Consider the following 23,616-nt stretch of genomic DNA (forward strand, 5'->3'; position numbering starts at 1 on the left):
TTAGACGACGCAGGAGGGACAAACGACATCTGAAGAACTGCATAAAGGAAAAGTTGTGCAGTGGATTTCTCATTCAGAAATCACTTTGTAAGGTCAGGATTTCATCAGAATATCGTGTTATGCCTCAAATAAGAAGAAGAAATGCTTACCAGCAAGTGTCAGAATTCAATAGAGGCAGAATCGTTGCCAATCGAGAGTGTGGATTATCGTTCCGTGATATTGCCACTCGCACTGGTCAAAATCCAACCACTGTCATGCGAATATGGAATTGATGGGTTGCTGAGAATCTTACTGAACGGCATGCAGGATCTCAATGCCCTCCCATGACTAACACCCAAGAGGACAGACATATTGTGAGGTCAGCCGTGCAAAACCGTACAACCACATCGAGGACCATTAGTCAGGAAATGAGCTTGTTTGCAGCACGTCCAGTATCCGCTTGTGTGGTACAATGATGTTTGCAGAAGCATGGACTGTCAGCATGGCAACCATTACTTTGGCTTCCCTTGACAATACAGCATAGAGAGAGACGGCAACTCTGGTGTGCCCAACGACAAAGCTGGATACAGGAGTAGCACAATATCATCTTTTGAGACAAGTCCCAGTTCTGCATGCATCATTCTGGCTGTATGCATGTCTGGAGGCTCCAATGAGACCACTCGTCGCCTGCTTGCATTCAATATCAGCATAGGGGCCCTGCACCTGGTGTGATGATATGGGCAGCCATTGGGTACATGACACACACATCTCTAGTTCGGATCGACGGTAATTTGAATGCAGATCAGTACATTTCTGACATCTTATGTCCAGTGGTTGTGACCTATTTTCGAGGCCTGTGAAACGTCATCTTCCAACAAGATAATGCAAGACCTCATGTTGCACGTCGTGTTCTGATCTTCCTCGGTAGAGAGGGTATTCAATTGTTATCCTGGCCTGCATGGTCTCCAGATCTCTCACCAATTGAAAACATCTGGGGCCGTATTCTGGTCACTTATCTCTCGTCTCTTCTTTCACCGACGAATGACGTCAAAGCGAGAGACGAAATTTGTCTCTCATACACAGTGGCAATTCTGGTCATTTGTAACGATCTCGTCTTTGTTGTTGATGTCACGATTCTATTCAGTTGATTATACATGTTCAGGTTATCTGCACGCGTAACACGGTATAGAATTTTAACCAATGAAATTGTAAAATTTTCAAAAGTGCAGAGTATGTAATCATAGATCACGTGGCAAGGAAAGCACGTGCTCAAATAATGCACATAATTTTTCGACGAAGTAATTATTTTTTTAAAATGTTTTATAACATTTTTAGATTGTAATGTCAATTTGTCTCTTTTAACAAATTAAAATTTTAATAATCTAAGTTAGAAAAGCGTGAGTTCTTAGATATTTTTCGAAATATTGCGATCTAATTTCTTCTTAACTAAGTAAGATTAATATCATATTCAACAGTTCAGTAATTGATGTAGGATAATTAAAAGAAAAAAAAAAAATGGAATCAATGTTGTTTCTGAGTAGGCGCTGGAAAAAAATCAGGATTTTCTCTCTCGAAATATTCTTTCCCGAGATAGAGAACGTTCTCTAATACGATTGTACAGTGCAAGTAGCATCCAATCGTCCATGTTGGATATAATGAAATTGAGGCAAAAGACGAAAGAATGGCCGAAAGACAACTATCCGCTCATCTCTGATAAACGAGAGAATCGAAAAGAGAAAAAGTTGTCCAGAATCGCGTTTAGAGAGACGCAATTATCTCTCAAGACGTAAACAAATGATTAACCAATCAGCAATCGGCTTGTGAGAGACGACAGACAATGACCAGAATACGGACCCCTGAGAGACTGGGCCGCCACCCCTCTACAGCTAATACGGTTGATGAAGTGTGGCATAGACTTGAAGCAGCATGGAATGAGTTGCCCGTTTCTGTCATCCAAGCCCAGTTCAACCCCATGCCTAACTGGATAAGGGCTGTTTTAGCTGCCAGGGTGGCAACTGTGTCTACTAATTTCACACCCCTGTAAACCCCCAAACTGCTTGCAAATATAATCATTTTGTCTTCATGCCATACTGTTTACGTACAATAAATATCTTATTTTTATTTGCTTTCCTTCTTGGTGTTGCAATTTTAATGGCCAGCAGTGTATAAAGATGTCATCAACATATCTTAAATATGTTAATGTGTATGCAATAACAACAGAAAATTAAAAAACAATAGATTTGATGTTTCATAGCACAATTTCAGATAATACAGCTAAAATGGGAAATCCCATAATGCAATATTTTATATTATTTATAAAGTTATCTTATGATAAGTATACTTCAAAAGTACCTGAGAATTCGAGAAATGCCTTTATGGTCTCAAATTTGCTGATGGGAAAATTATACCTCCTAGTGTGGGACATAGTGCCTCCAGTGAGGGACAGGCAACGTTGGTAATACAGCTAACATAGGAGGGGACCGAGCAGGAGTCGTGATAAACTTCCAACTTCATTCTTGTGGTGAAGAAGAATAATCTCTTGTCCTAGGGGTAGGGTAAGAAATTGCACCTAAAGGCAATGAACTATTTACTTATAGTCAACAGCATGGGAATGTGGAAGACAATGGAAAACCGCCACATTATTTTCTTCCTTGTTATAGTATTATGACATACAATCCAGGTATGGCCCTCAGTCCCCAGCAGACCTTCAATGGTCAGAGGGTGCTAATAATCTTCGGGCAAAACAAAAAATTTGTTACATAGAATGTTAGAAGTATGTTTGAAAGTGGAAAGTTAGATAATACGGTGAAGGAAACGGAAAGATTAAAGATTGATATATTGGGTTTAAGTGAAGTTAGATGGCCTGGTATGGGGGTTTGCAAAACACAGAATGGAAATTTTTATTATTCAGGAAAGAATTCAATAAATCATAACCACAGAGTAGGTGTTTTATGTAATGAAAGTACAAGCAAGGCAGTTTTATTCTTCTTATCATATTCTGAGTTACTTTAGTAAAAATAAAAACAAATCTAGGAATCTTAAATATAATTCAAGTATATGCACCAACTGCAAAAAAAGATGACAGTATTATAGAAGACTTTTATCAACATATAAGTGATGTTTTAAAATATACAAAGAAACATGAAATCTTAGTTATTATGGGAGATTTTAATGCAAAAGTTGGGAAAGGAAGAATTGATGATTTAGTGGAAACTTTAAATTGGAAGCCCGTAATGACAAGGGAGATAAATTATTACAATTCTGTCAGGAAGAAGAATTAGTCATTAGTAATACTTGTTTTAAACTGTTAAAAGATTATATACATGGAGATCACTTCAGGATAAAGAGAATAATGTTGTGAGAAACCAGATAGACTATATTTTAATTCAAAAAAGGTATAGGACTAGTATTACATCAGTTAAAACTTATCCAGGCGCAGATATTTGTTCAGACCATAATCCAGTAGTGGCTTGTATGAGAGTTAAGTTTAAGAAAAATGGTATTAAAAGAAGTAGAAATATGGTGAAGCTAAGAAATCCCAAAACAAAGGAAAATACTAAAAACGATATAAATGAAGGTTTTCCAAAAATAAGAAAAAAATTTTGCAAAAGAAAAGAGGAGGAAAAAACAAATAGTGAAGAATTATGGAATGATCTGAGGAAAACTATAAACAATGTAGCGGAACAAAATCTGAAACCTGAGAAAACATTAAAAAAGAAAGAATGGATGTCAGAAGAATTAATGGAAAAATTAAGACATTGGAAAAATAAGAATATTACTAAATACAGGTAGCCCTCGATTTACGCCGGCTCAATTTACACCGATTCACAATAACACCACTGTACAATTTGCCGTTTTGCGGTGTAATTCCCCGATTTTCCCTATGCTAGACTGATTTTCATTTCAATGTTGATGTATTTACCAAGCCGTGACATTGTATATTCGTTAAAACAAAGATTTTTATTGAATATATTTATTTTTTCTGTTTATTATTATTGAGTATGTATACATTTGCATTAAATTAATATTAAAATACTAAATGTTTAGGTACCCACGAGTCAAGTTATTAAACTTAATCAGTTTGTTCAGGAAAACACCTTACGATACAGTAGTACTTTCGGTGATCACAAACTATTGTTAGTGAGACAAATCTACTTCTTGTTGGTCAGACGATACTTTTTTATTAGCCAGACGATATCTACTTCTTCTCAGTCAGACGATATCTATCTCTCTTTAGCCACCTTCAATTTTCCCACTAAAACTGATCTTATATATGCACTATGATGACCAGTGGTCGACCAATCAGTGTTTCCGCTCGTCTGTAGCTCTACGTAGGGTTAACGTATCCTTTTATCTATGGAAAGCTTGACAGATGAACTTTGTGAGTTAGACAATGACTGGGAGCAAAGTGCAAATGTAAAAAGGAGCATCATATTCGACCATATTCCGAAATTCTCAATGAAAGAAAACAAAAATGTAAACAATTAAAGATGGATACTTTTTTCCAAAGAATGTAAGAAATCTAAAACTAAAATTTTTTAATAAAAACATTTCACTTTATGATAAAATACATTTAAAAATTAAATTTATATGTATTTTGTAATATATTGTATTAATAAACAAAATTATTTTCTTATTTTTCACTTATGTAGAACCTAACCCTATACTTCACTGTAAATATGGATTCATTTTATGCCGATTCAATTTGCACTGGCTTTTGTAAGAATTGAACTGCGGTGTAAACCGAGGGCTACCTGTATAAAGAACTCCATGTCACTATAAGAAGGAAAATTAAAGAAGCAAAAGAAAATTAAATGAAAGAAAAATGCGAGGAAATTGAAAATTTGCAAAGAAAACATGATGTGTATAATGTACATAAAAAGATTAAAGAGTTTACTGAACAAATAGAAGAAATAAATTTACTAGTATTTTAAATAAAAATAATGATTTTGGTTTGGAATTGGGATAAAACTGAAACTATGGAAAGAGTATGTTGAAAAATTATATTTTGACTAGCAGGTAGGCCCAGCATTGCTCAAGCAAAAGTAACAATAGTGAAGATTAAGATTATTATGTTATAGTCAACCTTACCCATTTTCACAGAATGCAAGAATTGGATCCCCCTGTTTCCAGAATAATTAGAGAATTTTTAGATGGGTCTAAAAATATGTTAGATTTCCCAGAAAAACAGAAAAAAACTGCATCTGTGTCTTGCACGTCACTTTCTCTTAACAATTCCATTGTTATGTAACACTTCCATTATTGACACCTCCATTGTTACTTGACACTTCCATTGTTGATGGAAGTGTTAAGCCTTAATCCTGTCCCTCTCCCTCGTCGGGAGGTATTTTGAAAAAATCCCTTCTTAGTGTGTTCTCGTGACGTACCCTAACTGGGTACCAAATTTCAACTCCTAACTGTTTGGGGTCTGCACTGATTATTATTATTGTTATTATCAACTCGTCTTGATTATATATATATAGATGAGAGAAATTTAAAACCTATAATAATTGATAAAGAAGAAGGACCAACAATATCGAAAATAGAAGTAAAGAATGAAATTGAAACAACTAAAGAAGGTAAAGCTACCGGACCAGATGAAATTCCCACTGAAATTTTGAAATCCTCATAAACATAGCCTGATGAAGACCCGGATGGGGTCGAAAACGTTCGCTAATGTATAAAGCAAGTATCACTGGAGTTATGAAGGTTTTTGTGAAAGTATATTTTCCTCTGGTGTTTAAGAAGAGTTTGGTTTCTTATGAAATTTTGAAATTACTGGATGAAGATAGTCTTGATATTTCAGTGGATTTTTGCAACATTATTTATGAAAGTGGTGTAATTCCTCAAGATCTTTTAATGTCTACATTTATAACAATTCCCAAAAAAGATAATACAAAAAAATGTGGTGATTATAGAACTATAAGCCTAATGAGTCACGTTTTAAACATTTTCTTAAGAATAATTCATACAAGAATATATAAAAAATGCGAAGATGATTTAAACAACACACAGTTTGGGTTTAGAAAATCTTCTGGAACGAGAGAAGCTTTTTTGCTTATAGAGCAGTGTTTTTCAACTTTCTTGAATAAGCAACCCGTTTACAAGTTAAAAAATCCTGGCGACCCCCCAAGGGCCATATTAAAACAATGTCAGTGATTTTAAAAACTATGTATTTAAGTTTCTTTCTGTTGAGACCTAAATATCAATAAAAAAAACCAATTGTACTGTAAAATAAACAGGCACAGCCTTCTCACTGAGATTGTAGATTTTTTTTTATTGTAGTGTAGGACCTACAAACACTTGTCTTTTTCTTTTACCTGTGACCCCGTGTAAGGCTTCGCAACCTCCAGGGGGTTGCGACCCACGGGTTGAAAAACACTGTTATAGAGTTTTGGTAGAAAGAAAGAAGTTTAGAGGTTAATAAAGATATATACGCCTGTTTTATAGTCTATGAGAAAGCATTTGATAGAATTCTGCATGATAAATTAATAGATATACATCTATTAATTTATCATGCAGAAGAAAGGAAATGATTAGAAGAAGAAATTGATAGAAATGAATTGCAAATTATAATAAATCTTTACTGCGAACAGAAAGCCAACATTTTAATTGATTCTGAGTTATCTGAAGAAATAGAAATAAAAAGAGGTGTAAGGCAAGGATGTATTTTATCACCTTTACTTTTTAATATTTATTCAGATGAAATTTTTAAAGAAGCTTTAGAAGATATGAAACACATTGGAATTGTAATAAATGGGATGAATGTAAATAATATACATTATGTTGATGATTTTGTGATTTTAGAAGAAAATATAAATGATTTGACAATATTAATAGAAAAGATTAATTCAATAAGTAAATTCTACGGACTTCAGATGAATTATAAGATGAAAACAAAACTACTTATTTCATGCAAGAAAAATATAGATAATGTAACATTGCAGATACAAAACAGAACAATTGATAGAGTTTCATCAATTAAGTATTTGGGAACTAACATACAGGAAGATGCATTAAAGAAATTAAATCTAGAATAGAAAATCCAAGGGTACTTTTATCAGAATGCAGAAATTTTTCAAATGCAAAGATTTTAATTTAAATCTTAAAGTTAGAATATTAAGGTTCTATGTGATGTCAGTTGTTTTATGGAGTAAAAATGTGGACCTTAGATAAAAATATTTTAAACAGACTTGAAGCGTTCGAAATGTGGTTATACAGAAGAATTTTAGAAATATCTTGGACAGACAGAATAACAAATAATGAAGTTTTGTAAAGAATGGGGAAAAAAAAAAGTTTTAAATACAGTTAAAAGAAGAAAGACAGGGTATTTTGGCCACATCATCTGAGGAAGTAAATATGAAATTTTGAGAAATATTTTAGAGGGAAAAATCTGTGGGGAAAGAAGCCCAGGAAAAAGAAGGAAAAGTTGGTTAGGCAATATATGTGAATGGAAAAATAAGAAAGAAGAAGAACTCGCATGTGAAGCACAATTGAGATTGTTATAATAATACTAATCCTACATTCAGAAATGAATATGGAACCAGAAGAAGAAGAATGATTTAGTAGTTTAACAAACAAATCTAAACATGAAAATTTAAGTGTTTAGCATACAGCATACAGTAACATGTGCTGATACAAAATGTATAGCAATGTTCAGATTGCACATAACTTATAGAATTTTGCAAAAATTCAAAAATGTCCAATAATCTGGCATTTTTGATAATCCAACATCACTAGTTCTGTGGGTGTTGGATTTACAAACTTCTACTGTACTAGTTAAATACTACTTCAATAATTAATATTTAATAATATAATAAAAATATCATATGCATTGGAGAAATATTTTATCTTTTGCACTGAACAGACTGACATATTTACATGTCAATAAATTTAATTATAGTTCAAATTTGTTTTAATATTAAATTTGGCAATATTTTTTCACAAATTAAAATCAGAAATCAAGAATATAATATAAATTTGTCCCAGAATATTGTAAGTGATTCAAAAATAATTTTTAAAATTCAATTATTTAGTATAAGGAATATCTACTGTTTTAATTAGAATATAAAATTTATTTTTTACAGGGATTTAGCCAGATAGGGTGACAAGGAGCAGCATTTTCCACACTATTGCTCTTCTGCTCCTTACTCTCTGCCAGCTACTACTGCTTCACCACTTAAGTTTAAAAGCAAACAGCATTAAAAAAAATGTCACAAGCAGTTGACCTGGATAAAACAGAAAAACAGACTCAAATATTAGACTACATGAACAACTATGTGGTAAAGAAGAATAAAATTCTATACTTGTTCTTGTTCGGCCTTTTCTTTTTTTATTGAGCATCATTATGGTTTGCATGTGATTTGCATAGAACATGCAAGAAGCTACCTTACCGACATGGCAGCTCCTTGAACAATAATTTGTTGTTAATGATTCTAGTCTAATGCATTTTTATTATGGGTTACCAATCTACACTAGATCTACTCAAACCATCAGCCATGCAGGTGATCTACACTCACAAGGGAACTGTTGCAGTGTCTTTTAATAAATATTAATAAAATTTAGATAATAATTATGTTAAAAGTATACAAATTCTATATTAAATTTATAATATTCACTAAAACTATTAATCATGGTTAATAGCAATTAAATGTCGTTTAACACAAATATGCAAATTTTTAGTAGTGAAAGGGTCGCGGAGGAAGACAACAATATTACATTTATAGAGTAGAATAAGGAATAAACTCAAATAAATGTTATATAAAAGATTAGATATATATAATCCAATAGCATTTTTTTCCCTTTATATGCAAGTGTTCTTGGTGAAATCATTTCATAAGAAAAACCACACTGATCCATATTAAATATGAAGTTACGCGAACAAGATGGCAACAAATTTTTTACTGTTGTTTGAAATTGTGCAGCTTTTATTAAAATATCCTTTTTGTTTACTATTTCTGTTTTATTTACAAGTTTTGTAATTTTTCAAGATACTAATCTGTATTCTTTTTTAAATTTAGCAACCCAGAAATCGCTAGCTGGAAACTTAATTGACAAAACTGTCATCTCTAATTACATAATTACTTAAAATACATTAATTAAAAATCATTTTAACTACCTGTTTATCAATGTCTAAAATAATAGACCTACAAATCTTTTCTATAGACCAGACATTATCACATAAACATTTAAATTCTGCTATAATATTTTGAATGTTTACATTTAACGCTTCTTCCATTTTCGAAAATTCTAAATGTAATACAGTAGAGCGTCGATTTTCTTAAAATCAATCATTCGAAACATCAATCATCCAAAAGAATTCCAGTCGGCAAATTTAAATTTTCGCCAGTGCTGTGGCGCTTCAATCTTTGGCTATGTCTTGGGCTACTCAAAAATTTCACTTTTTGATACTAAATTAGCATCTGAAGTATAATTTTTTATTGTTTTTATATTTTTCAATATATTTATTTTGTTTGTACAAAATAAAAAAATAATTTTTAACAATACAATAGTCTTTGTTAGGTTTAACATCGACGAAAATTCAACGCGAAGCGACACGCAACGGATAAAAATTTTAACATCGAATACGTTAAACTATTTTTTCATACATAAATCGGTTATCTGAAATATCAGTTATACGAACAACCCCAGTCCCCAATTGATTCGGAAAATCGACGCTCTACTGTATTGTCATCTTCCTCTGCAACTCTTTCACTACTAAAAATTTGCATATTTGTGTTAAACTAATATAAAATAGTATGACATTTGATTGCTATTAACCCTGATTAATAGTTTTAGAGAATATTATAAATTTAATATAGAGTTTGTATACTTTTAATGTAATTATTAACTAAATTTTATTAATATTTATTAAAAGACACTCCAACAGTTCCCTTGTCAGAAATATCTGGTTACATCCCTGTATACATAATACATTTAATAAATCAAAATAAAAGTAAATTTAAATAAGTTAAAATTTCAAAATGTTTTATCTTCACCATAAATAAATATAAAAAATTACAAATTTAATGTGTCATTCAATGATTACACATAAAGTATCTTTACAAGTTGGTCTACTAATAAAATATAGGGATGGTCAATAAGTCCATGCAGTTTTTTAACATTTAAATGAAAGACAATTTTTTTAGGGAAAGAAATAATTTTATTCAATAATGTACAAGCTGTTTTGATCTACAAACTTTTGCCATCTTTTGGGCAGCTCTGTAATTCTGTAATAAAAGTTGCTCAAACAACTTTGCCTTTCTTGGCTAAAACTTCCAAATGCCATTTGATGCCTTCCTTGGTAACAAAGTGCTGTCCCATTTAGGAATTCTGAAGAGAATAAAACAGCTGGTAATCAAAGGGGCAATATCTGGTGAATATGGATGATTTGGTAAGACCTCCCAATCCATTTCCAATAATTTTTGCCATGTTTTCAAAGATGATTGTGATCTGGTGTTCTGATGGAAGACAATGCTCTTGCAGTTTACAAATTCCAGACACTTTTTGTGGATAGCTGCATTAAATTTGTCCAGCTTGCCACAGTGCACATCCAAATTGATTGTTCTGTTCTTCAAAAACAGTTTACAGAACAAAATGGCCTTCCAGTCCTATTAAATTGGGAACATGATCTTGTTTGGGTGAAACACTGCCTTTGAAGTGATTTATAGTGATTTGCCACACAGCCCCATGACCATTTGCACTATACTGTCATACAGTATCCATTTTTCATTGTTCATTATTATCTGTTTCAGAAATAGAACTCTCTTCTCATATTTTCTTAGTGAATTGCTGACAGAAATGCACTCTTCAGAGATTTGTTTCAGTCAATTTATATGGAACCCAAACAATGAGCCTGCTAATGTAGCCAAAATGATGCAGATGATTTTGATATTTGGAGAATACCTACAATCTCTCCTGAGTTGTGTAATGTGGATTGGTGTCAATTAGCTCCTTTGCTTTGTCAGTGTTGATCTCTTTTGGCTGGCCCAAGAATAGTTGTTTTGGACAGAAAAATCTCCAGAATAAATCTTGCAAAGCACTTCTGGTACATGTTCTTTCAAGGCATTCTCACCATACACCGCAAATAGGTTTTTAAAGTTTGCACTGTGTTTTTGCCCTTTTTAAAATAAAAAAGCATATGTAAAAATGCTAATTTTGCTTATCCATTTTTCAATTGACATCAAACACAAAACACAACCAATCTTTACACTTAATAGAAAAGAAAAAAAAAAACAAAAATTAAAANCTCAAAAACACTTGTTTTTGATAGACTATTGTTACCAAAGGCTTTTTGCAATATTTTGAACATTTTTGTAGCAATAATTCCATTGTGAAAACAAAATTTAATGCATGTTCTTTGCTTGATTATTTATAAGATTTTGAAAAATTGCTGGTGAAAAATTCTTTACACACATGACAAATAATTTATTTGCAAATGAAAACAGATGATGACATAGGATTGCTGCTAGATGTTGATGAAATTTGTACCAAATGATGAGAAAAACAATGACAGCATTCTCTTGCATGTGCACAGTTTAAATGAACTATTCTCAATACTTTTTGATCACAGTAATATTTTGCTTTAAGCAGCATTCTTTAGTTGTTATGAGCTATGTATGTTATATTTTATCTTCATTTTTGTTATCTGTATAAAACATACTTTTTAATTTTGAAACTTTAAAAAAAAACAGAAATTTGTTTTTTTTTCAAGATCAAGAAATCAGAAAATTTATTTTCTAGCAATGCCATCTAATTATTGATATTTCAGAAATAAACATTCAAATATTGAATTATACAAATACAAATTGTAAATTTATTAAAAGAATTCTCACCTCACAGTCATCAAAACCAGAACTTTTCTTTTTCATTTCCACAAATTTGTTAATAACTCCAAAGAGGCCTGGTGAAATGGCTTTGAAATATTTATGAAAATCATACTTCACAGCCAAAGATGCAAAGAAAGTATTGTTGACCAATGCTGATCTGAGATCAGTTAATGTGCCTGGAGAATGTTTCTGAGGATCTTCATAAAGATGTCGAGTTATGAGATAATCAAGAACAGCATCACCTAAAAATTCCAATCTCTGGTAACAGTCAGTTAACTGATTATAGTGATATGAAGCATGTGTAAAAGCTTGTAATAAGTAAGCTTTATCTTTAAAATTATATCCAATCTTTTTCTCAAATGAGGCATAACCAGAAAGTAATCTGTCTAACTTTTTATCACTGTTTGGTACATGTTTAAGTAAAGGTGACTGAGGTGGCTCAAGATTTCCATAAATGTTATTTTTATCAGATTGATTGGATGTATTAGGTAATACTCTTAATTTTAACCACGACATAAAAAGTAAGGCACCTCTTGGACCACAAGATATGAGATAAGCACCAATTAAAGCTTCTACACAATCAGCAATACTTTTGTCTGGTATGCTATGTTGTGTAAGTAAATTATAAGGGATGTATGGTATTTGATTTTCTTGATTTGGTACTAGTCCATCAACAATATTTTCTTGGCACTTTTTATTTAAGACACATTGGCGAATTTGTTCTTCATTCATTAGATTTAAACCCTGTCCTAAAGTTCCAATATTCCAATGACCTGATGGTGTTCCAGATTCAATAAGAGCCTGTTCTAAACCTTTTGGTACTGTATAACAAGGTGGCAACCAATTATCATTAGGTTCAAATTTTGTTGCTACCATTAATTCTCCTAAACCCTTTTTCTTGCCTAATCTATACAAATTAAGATTACTTATTTGTTTACTGCGTAAATATGATAACTTTCCTTCATGAAGATTTGGATACGTACAAAAAAGATACGCAGTTATAGCATATTTTAAGAATGAATCACCAACTGTTTCTAATCGTTCCAAATTTATACCATCATTAGCATTAGACATAGTTAATGCTTGCAAAATGATACTTGGACTAGGACCATTATGTTGATTTAGATCAATATTTTCATCAAAATGAACACGAAAAATATCTTTATCACAAAACTGCAATTTTTCTCTATCTGGGAGTAAATCACCAAAAGCAAGAGTTGATTCTGTAGACACACTGTTATGAAAATGATCGATAATGCATAACTCATTTTCCAAAAGATTTATAGGAATATCACTGACATCATTCTGTAAAAATTTATTTTCAGAATTGAGATCATCATCATCATCATCAGTTATTTCGTTTGGAGTTTCAGAAATAGAAGGATCAATGACTTTGCTGATTTCTTTTGGTTTTTCTAATTCATCATCTGAATTATCTAGAGAAGAATTTGTAACATCTAATTCAATATTACAGTTTGAAGAAATCCACTCTGATTCATAAATCGTTACATCATATTCAGATGCAGTTAATTTATTTGATATTAAATTTTCTGCTTCTCCGTTTTGGAATGTTAACTGTGGAATTGGAGATAATTTTTCTAGTTCAGTTTCATCATAAATAGAATCTTCATCCATACTGTCCCAAAGATCATCATCTCTACATGAAGCTAAATCAAGAGAAAGACCTTCCATATTAAATACCCCTGGAGCAGAAATATAACCCAAACCTGGAAGATTGAGAGAATAAAAATTTGCATCTTCAGTTTCTGTATCCCATTCTGAATCCCAACCAGTTCCTTCAAAGTTACTAGGTGAACCATACCTAATTTGGAATAATTCAGGACTACTTACTTCTGGAGGATTAATAGCTCCCCACATATCAAAATTAGACACATTTCCAGTAATGTCATCAAACTGAATTTTACTTACTTCTTGATCAGCCAAAAAATCATCATCATCTGGAATATGAACCTTACTTGGATCAAATGTATCAATAACAAAGTCACTTCCATTGTTTTTATTACCAGCCATTTCATTTGACCAAGTTCCAATAGGAAAGTTCTCTCTCTCACCAGACAAATTTGATGAACTAATAATTTCATTAGGTTTTATATTTTGCACTTTTTGAGCTTCTTTTTCATCAGCTGCTGCTTGAGCTTTTAAAACATCTGCTAATGTCCATCCAAAATCTAACATAGGCCATTCAAATCCTAATTTCATCTCTGAAGTCCCAACCCCAATTTCTTTAGCTACAGTTAAACGTAACTGTTCTGCTAGTAATAAAGAATTTACACGATATAAAATACAAGGTAAACAAACTGCTTTTCTCCATAATGAAGCAGGAAATGGATGAATAATGCATAGTTCAGGCACTAATATTTGCTTTTGTTGTAAATTTTCTCTTTTAGCCTTTTTAGTTTGTTCACTGCTAGTTGGTAGTGTAACTCCTTTTCTATTAACATATCTAGGAGTTAGAAGATTCAGTCTTGCAGAAGTATGATCTACATCTAATAGAGGTTGTATGCCATTCATTATATTAATACCATATTTATTTCTATAATAACCTTCAAATGTTTCATAACCAGCATCAGGAAAATCACTTTTTGGTGTTAAATTTTCACAAATCTCAGCCACATAGAAAAATTGTGGCTTATCTAAGTTTCTATACCAGGGCATTACAACAGCATCCTTGTACTTTTCCACACAAAACATAAAATTTTTTCTCTCTTCTTCAGGAATTTTTCTAGCAACAACTTGTTTTTGTTTATTAATAATATCTACAAATTCCCAACTAATTTTATGTTTTCCATCATCAGGATCTGAAAATTAAATATTTTTTAATATATTAATTTTACTAATTTTTATTTAATCTTAAAACTTCTAAATATTTTACCTTTATCAACAGGAATGATGAAAAATGAATGCCTAGCTTCATTAGGATTGAACAACATTGGATATTTCTCTAATCTTAAAACATCAGCAAATGTATATTTATGAAAGAATGCCAATTTTTCTAATTCTTGTTTTGTAATTGTTAAATTTGACTGAATAAATTCAAGCTTGATGGTCACTTCTCCAGATCGAGTAAAGACGGGAAAACTGCATATCTATTTTTTAAAAATAATAATTGTTAAATTCATAAATAAAATAAATAAACAAAAATCACATACAGTAACTTCAAAGACATTTGCTTCAAATTGAATACAGTACTTAAAATTTTAAAAATAATTAATTAATTCTTTATGAAATTAAATATAAAACATATACAAATATATTGCTATAGATAATACTATAACAGTATTAGACTACATATCTTTTGTTTAAATGTGCAATGTACAATTAGCCATTCTATAAATGTTGAAATAATAAGAAGCATATTAAAAATAAAGTTCTGTTTTTATAACAAAACATTAGGATAACATCAAATGTTCTATTTTTCAATGAAAATTAAAAAATAATTATATATACTATAAAAATGTTTACTGAGACTAAGCTAATAAATCTGTTACTATGATAAAATCTCAAGTTTATAAGTGGTAGATGAAAGAAATTAGGTTATCTAAATGATATTGTTAATATTACTTATTATAGTAAAAGTTTTAAAGATGTCTTTTATAAATTTTATCAATGTTAGTGAAAAGTGTAGAGAGAAAGAGATTTATTTACTAATAAAATATTTCTAAAATTTTTTTAAAGCTTTACATCAAATTTACTTTTTACTTTAATTGTCTTAAGTTTTATAGTGGCTTTATTACATCTCATCTGTTATCTAAACACTTAATGTTTGAATAGCAGTTGAGATTTAACATAATAGTATAATCAAAATGATACATGGGAATTGCATGTAATAAAACTAATAAATTTATAATGACAGTTAAAACAAAAATATGTGAATTTGTTAGTGATAAAATTAATTTATACAGTGGAAGTGTTGAAAGTCTAAAATAATTAAGGCTGGACCCCATGCAGATTTTCAAATGTGTGTGTAAATTAGCATTTTAAGTATTGTAAATTCCAAATACAGTGTAATTCAAGTTTAAGTGTTCCAAGTTCAAGCCAGTATTTCACAATGAATGTAGGAATGCTTACAAAGATTCAAAATATAATTTACAGAATTACTGTATTTAAAAAAATACACTAATCATAATTTCAAAATTAAAAATTCTGAATGAATGTTAAAACATCAACAATGCAAAGCCAAAAGAACATCAATAATGAAGTAACACATTGAAAGGGTTAACAGTTTTATTTATTTTTAATGGCCAAACTAAGATTTTTGATGCTCTGAATTTTCAACATTTTACTTTACTATTTTTGTAAACAAATTATAAAATTTATAAAATCTTGTCTAAAGTCTGTCTGCATGAAGAAGGCACTCCAAAGAAATGTGATAATGTCAAACAGAAAAAATTCATTTTCACAAATGAAAATGTTCAAGACAAAAAATGAGTACAGTTTAATACTGTATAATTATTTCATTCTAATTATAACTGTTATTAATTGAATTTTCAAATCTAAATTTTTATTATATATATAAACTCATAATCTATTTAAATAAAAAACATTTTTATATTTATGTCAAGAATTTGATATTAATGAACAGCACAGATATTATTATTAATCACATAAAAGCTAATTTGTTTATATATATATATATATATATACACATACAACCTTTGACAATAAAGTTCAGTAAAAGATGTTGGCATGCTGTTGTGGCAACACTGTGCAAACAGCACTGTGCACTGCAAGAGGCCAAGCAAGACAGATAAAGGAAAAAAGCAACATGGTTACAAGGCACATAATGTTCAGTTAGCAGCAGAAACTGAAGTTTTGGTTGAGTAATGAAGATAGAGCAACAAATGAATTTGCTGTTCTGCTACAAGTTTGACAAATTCACAAAATAAAGTCATTCTACACTGAATCACGAGTTTCTACACCCCTAGTACACTGAGGTAGGCTCATGGTTCCTTCTCAATGACAGTGTTGAACCCCATACAGCCAGTTGTGCAGCAGACACTAGATAGAGAGAGTTGTGTCCCTTTGTGCACTGCACATAATCACCTGATATGGTTACCCCAGATTACTTTGTTTCCATTGCCCTAAAAGGCAACAGATTTGCTGACATACCCAACATTCAATGCAATATGACAAGGGAGCTGAATGCCATCTCAAAAGAGAACTTTGCCTGCAGTTTTAAGGACACTCATTCTCAAAAGTGTATTGACATGGACGGGGACTACTTTGAAAAACAGTAAGGTATGCTTGCTGAATAATGTTAATACCTTCCTATTCTGAACTCATTCGCCAAACTTTATTGTCAGAGATTGCATATATAAAAGGCAGCCCTCAATTTTTCAGATGTATTTAAAATTGTACATGCGTGTCAAATGTCCAAAAGTCAAGCAACAGAGTTTGTTACAAAGATGTTCTATTCCTAAACTAAAAACTAAAAAACTAGAATGTTTAGTTTTTTACAGTAAATACATTATAATCATTTTTTACATTGAATATACAGGTATCCTTTGTATAACACAGCATCTCAACAACAGTTTTGATCTAACAAGGTTAGAGAATTTGAGAAATCCTCCATACAAAATTTCACAAATTTTAATTGAAAATTCCATTATTCAATATATTTTTATTCAAGTAAGCATGCATATATAGTCTCAAATTTGCCTGTGAATTTTAGAATATTGAAATTTTCAATTTGTTTTTTGCCTTTTGTCAGGTTTACTTTGATGAAAACTGATAGTACAATTTTCTCTTCCTTGTCCTAGCTTTGCTATCAACCAGGTGTTGTTGTCGTTTCTTTCAGACTTTAGCTTTTAAAACTGTCACTGTGTTTTGTTTTTATAGATTACTCTCTGTACTTAGTAAAGTTTATTTAAACATTTTTAGGTATGTGTTATTAAGCTTTTCTTAATTGTAGGTAAGTAATCATTCATAAAAGTGATGAATAAATACAGCATTATCTTGGTACTTGAACTGTTTCCAACTTGAACAATTCCACATTCAAACACAAATTCTGGAAAAAAAGATTGTTCAGTAGTCAATTGATCAAATGCAACAACTAGAATAAAAATTTTTGATTAATGATGTATTTTTATTTTCTCATTTGTAAAAAATTTTTTATGATAAAAATAAAAAAATGAAGATGTTGCTCATATTTCTGATCTAAAAAGCTCAGATGACAATACTTTGTAGAAAGAAAATTCCCTCATTTATCTAAAATTAGTATTTACATATAATACAGTACTTTTAATTGTGATATTTAGTTAATTATTGATTAGAAATAAATTGATTGGTTAATAAACACATTTTTCTTAACAAAAATGTATTATTATTTTTCATTATTAACTTGTGGAACCTAACCCTATGTTTTGCACTAGTCCTTTGTTTCATACAACACAGATTCTCATAACATGACACTTTTTCAAAATGTAACTACTGTGTTATATGAGGGATACTTATATGTTCAAATATGTAAATTGAAATTTGAACATGTATTCAATGTAAAAAAGTAATGTTCTACATTTCTGACTCTATTCAATTTGTAAGGTTTGTGTAATATCATATATGTAGTTGCTTTTATTTATATTGAATAAAATCAGTTCAGTTTTTGTTGTTAGTACTATAAAAAAAATCAACATGATTCTATAAATCTCACAATTTTTCAAAATAATTGCATAAAAGCAAAAACTTTTTAAGAATTTGTAAAAATTATAAATAAACTTTGCTTGCATACAACAATGCTATCATTTTTCATTGTTTTATTGATAATATACAAGTATAAATAATTCATATTAATTTTTTTGAAGACAATAGTCCTTCCCAAAAAGAGTAACCAACATTTATTAACTTTGTGTTCCAGACATTACACTTTTGGCGACTGACCTTCCCTTTTAGGCTACTGGCTGCTAAACAGTCTTTTAAAAACACAAACATATATCCAATTAAAAATGTAAACATTTTTAAAAAACAGGAACTGGTGATGTACGGACATCTATTTCCCATCATACATTCTTGGGGTTGTTTCGGGTTCTTTGTCTTTAAAAAAAATTAATCATAATTATCGCCATCGGAAGAAGATTTACAAATATAAATAATTCATTTTGATTTAGTTGTATTTCTAGTTTATTGTGAAATGATTTATAGAGAAATAATAAATTCTAGTTTCTTTAAAAAAGAAAATTTGTTTTTATTTATGCAACCTAAATTTGAAAAATTGCATATTATCCAGCTAAAGTAAAACCCCAAATTTTCTCCTCATTTTATCCAAAATGAAATGGATAACAACCAAATTTCAGTTTTGTTTTTGCTTCATTAATCCATTTTTAGATAATGACAGCTTGTGACTTGCTTGAATAAAGTTTAAAATAAATACAATTGTGATAACAATTACTACATACAAATTTTCCAAAGCAAAAACACCACAGCAATACTATAATTAATCCATTTTCAATCTTTATTTAGCAGGCTTGCAATCCTCTCCTCAATTGTGCCACATTGTAACTGTTCTTTTATACCAATCAGTATGACATTACATCATTTACATGTTACTCAAATCCTAGTTCTTTCATATTTCCTTGCTGGTAGTGAGGGTGGACTATGCAGACATAAGCGAGTGAGAATGTGTGATGAGAAGAGGTGATGATGTTTTGTGCTCTGTTTCTCGCTCTCATTTATTCATAATAAACAAGAGCACAAAATGTCATCACCTCTTCTTGCCAAATATTCTTACTTGCTTGGAAAATTCACTTGCTTGCATCTGCATAGTCACACCTTGACTCTAGTTCTGACAATGCTGTAACAATTACTTCATCAGTGAATAAAATAGCTTTCTGCTTTATTTTTTATTCATTTCAATGTTGTTATTTTTATCTTTTACTCTTCCTTCCAGAAGTGACTCATGGTGTCTGAAAAACAGACTAAACAATAAGATTGGTTTATTTATTATGTTCTGTGCTAGTGCACTTTTCATGTAGGTGGAGTTAACACACTGGAGGGTCACGGAACAGAAAGAAATTGAGGCACTTTTTTCATTTCCTATGTATTTATTGCAAAATGCATTTCAGACCTATCAGGTCCCTCATAAGTCAGTATACATAGATTTCAATATTCCATACAAAATATGAATTTGGTGAGTTTGTGCTGTATAATGATGTCACAACAGTAATTTACAAACGTTCAGTACATCACATTTTTACATTCCTTTAACATTGCCTTTGGGTGTGTTTCTCTCCAGCTTACAAATATGCATTGGTTTGTTTATTTTCCCCCTTCCCCATCTGTCAGGAAACCTTCCCAAGATTCATGTAGCTGTAGGTCTATGTTTTCATTTATTTGTTAAAAATTATAAAAATAAAAAATAAACAAAAACACAGGCCTATACCTAATGGCAATGTTAAAGCAATGAAAAATATGATGTACTGAACATTTTTAAATTACTGTTGTGACACCATTATACAACATAAACTCACCAAATTCAGATTTTGTATGGATTATCAAAATCTATGTATAGTGACTGATGAGGGACCTGATATGTTCAAAATGCATTTCGCAATAAATATACAGAAATTGAGACACTTTTTTCATTTCCTTTCTGTTCCATGACCATCCAGTGTGACAAGTCCACCTACATGAAAAGTGTACTAGCATGAAGCATAATAAATAAGTCAACAGACAAAAAGTGATTTGGATAAGATTAGTTTACTTTTTCATTTGTTTGGTCAAGAGTTTGAAATAACCTAAACTAAACAAAATTCTCAAAATAAACATAAATAATTGAACAAAAATAAGTAAATTAAAATATAACAAAGTTGAGTTTCCTTTTATATGCTGATGTCATATCAGATCAAAACTGATCAATGAATGAGTTGACTCCTAATTGGGCTACACTGGTCTTCTCCAATAAGGTTAAGATAGCTAGTTGTTGTATGTGTATGATAAAATACATCATGTTTCTGCACCAATGTGTTATGGTAGACAAATAGTATTTCAAAGTCCATGGAAAATTATATATAATACTAGATGTATACACTGTCAGACAGTATTAAAATCTTTTTTATAATGATACAAGTACTTTCAACAATACAAAATCATTGTTATCAGGCTAATAAATGCAGAATGGAACATCACTACATGCAGAAGGCCTAGAACATTCTCAAAATTTAAATAATCCAAACATTTAAACTTCACAACAAGATTTGAGGCTCATGAATATAAGAAAGAACAGAATTTGAAATAATATGCAAACAAAAACAAAAGGGGTAATGGAACTCTCGATTTTTACAGCATGCATTCATGATGCACCACAGACTCATCATAAAAATTTCATTTCATTTCATTTCTCTTCTCTTGTTCTATTCTATATTTGTTAGCCTGATGACAATGATTTTGTATTGTTGAAAATACTTGTATCATTATAAAAAAGATTTTAATGCCATATGGCAGTGTTATACATCTACTATTATGTATTATGGTATGTTGATAATGCTGAAATGCACATATGGTCTTTTTTTTTTTTTAACAGTCACAACACAAATTTCATGTCATGGCATTTTTTAAAATGTAAAAACCCTTTATAAACAGCCAGGATGTGAAATTTCTTGTTGTAGCTGTTTCCGTAAAATCACAACATATTCTGGTAAATTTTTATGCTCATTGAGCACTTTTGATTTTTAAGTCTAACATATATTAATAAAAACATGTGAACTAGCCAGTCAACAAATGTTAGAATGTTATATATATTCTAACATTATGAAAAATTTGTCCTCACTATAAAATTACAACAGTGCTTTCTTAGTACAAAAAATATTTAAATATGTAACTTTATAGTTTTATCTTCATGATTATCTTATTTCATCATACAGTATAGCAAATACTTTCTCAAACACAATTTTATTAAAATAATAACTCTGCAGAATTATGACTATATCATTAAGAAATGAACAACATAACAGCAAAATCTTTAGCAATGAATATATATTTCTTTAATAATATAAAAGCCATGGTGTGTGTGTTGTGTATGTATGTATGAATTCTTTATAACTCCTGCAATTTTTGTCCAATCAAGATGAAATTTTGGTTATATTCGTTTTATGTTCTGATGGAACGTATAGGCTACTCATTTTGCAAAATATTAGCTGCAGAATAAATGTTTTAACTATTTCAGATCAGTGATTGCATTTATGTTGCAATGATGTCAGTCACCTCATTTAGTTCATGTTTGACAAGGAAATTTCCCTCAAGCTGCATTTTAAAATATTTTAGCAAATGGTGTATTTTAAACTTACTTATTAAATTTAAAATTTAAACATTAAAAATGATAGTCTCATTATGTCATTTCTATAACAAATTTTTAAAAAAATCTTTATATAGTGACCATGTGACATCTATTATCCAATCAAAGTAACAATCTAACAAGCCCATTATTTAAGAAGTGTTATTGCTCATCTAACTAACATACATACAATTAATCTTTGTTTTAACAATGTGGAATTAAAATTAAAAAAAACTAGCTATTTTGTCAAAATAAAAAAAAAAGCTTACAGAAAAACACAAGAGTAAAATTGTCAAGTAAATTCTAGATCTAAAATAATAAGAATAACTGAGATCCCTGAAGACTGAAGTCCAACATGAGCAACATTGAATAAGAATGGCTTTGTCAAGGGCTGCAGAAACAGCATCACAATGTCAAGATCGACCTAAAGCTCTTCTCAATTCTTCAATCTCTACTTTCTCATAAAAAGTATTCTGTCATGCTTGATGGGGGAATTTTTAGTACAGGTAACCCCTCGTATAACACGGCACTTCTATAGCACAGATTCACTCTAACATGGTTCAAGAACTGAAACCATCCCAGTATAACACGGTACTGTTATAGCACGAATTCACTCTGACACGGTTTGAGAATTGAGTAAAACCCTCGTACAACATGAAATGTAATAAATTTTTACATACTTAAGTACTAATAGTTCACGAAAATTATTATTTTCGTGAACTATTAGTACATAAGTATGTAAATTTTCTTTTCTCGCCTTCTGTCGATACACATGGTCCTTCTCAAAAATTGTTTCAATGTTGCAGATCTCTATGCTTTTGATGTTGCCAGATGTTTTCCCTTATTCCATACTTGCTTTATTCTTCATAAGTGTTTAGCACCATATAAGGAAATTTATAAAGATCTTTTAACTAGAAGAAGGAATCTAAAATTACATACTTTTGCAAAAGGTAGAGCATGGATCTGAAGATAATGCAGAAAAATGCTCAGAGGATAAGGATAACTTGCCAAAAAGAAAATGCTCTTGGTTAATAGTGCTTTTAGTGATGACAAAGAAAACATTGTTTTATTTATATTACTATGTATCACTTAAGAAAATTTTAATAAAGATATTTATCTTAATTATGAAAATATAATAGCATGTTTTTTAATTTTTGAAACCTAACCCTCCTTTTCGTACTAGTTCTTTGTTTCACATAATACGGATTCGCATAACATGGCAATTTTTTGGAACGTAACTCCCATCTTATATGGGGGTTACCTGTACTAAAGATTATGCTTTGTTTTTTCTCATTTTTCTCAATCTTTTACTAAAAATTTATAAATAAATATTTATTAACAGTTATAGTAATTATTAACTTACATAAATTTTCAATAAACAATAAAATTTTATATTAATCTCAGGAGGACTAACTGAAATTGAAAATGTAATTCTGTCCTAGAACAAGCATAAAATATTAATGAGTTTTCAAACATGTAATATATCTGACAAAAATTAATTCACATAAAAAAATCTGTCTAATG

General features: G+C 30.4%; 1 protein-coding gene across 1 annotated transcript in view; it reads right to left on the reverse strand.

The window, feature by feature from the left end:
* The window catches only part of LOC111621944 (endoribonuclease Dicer-like), a 132,753-nt gene that overhangs the window by 12,940 nt on the left and 96,197 nt on the right, over positions 1–23,616 (reverse strand). Inside the window, exons 10-11 of the mRNA XM_023364196.1 lie at positions 14,701–14,914; positions 11,814–14,626 (exon numbers count right to left, since the gene is read on the reverse strand). Of these exons, the coding sequence (XP_023219964.1) occupies positions 11,814–14,626; positions 14,701–14,914 (3,027 nt within the window). The remainder of the gene's footprint in view (positions 1–11,813; positions 14,627–14,700; positions 14,915–23,616) is intronic.

Source organism: Centruroides sculpturatus, unplaced genomic scaffold, assembly GCF_000671375.1.
Source record: "Centruroides sculpturatus isolate CEXI.00-Female unplaced genomic scaffold, Cexi_2.0 scaffold31, whole genome shotgun sequence".
NCBI lineage: Eukaryota > Metazoa > Arthropoda > Arachnida > Scorpiones > Buthidae > Centruroides > Centruroides sculpturatus.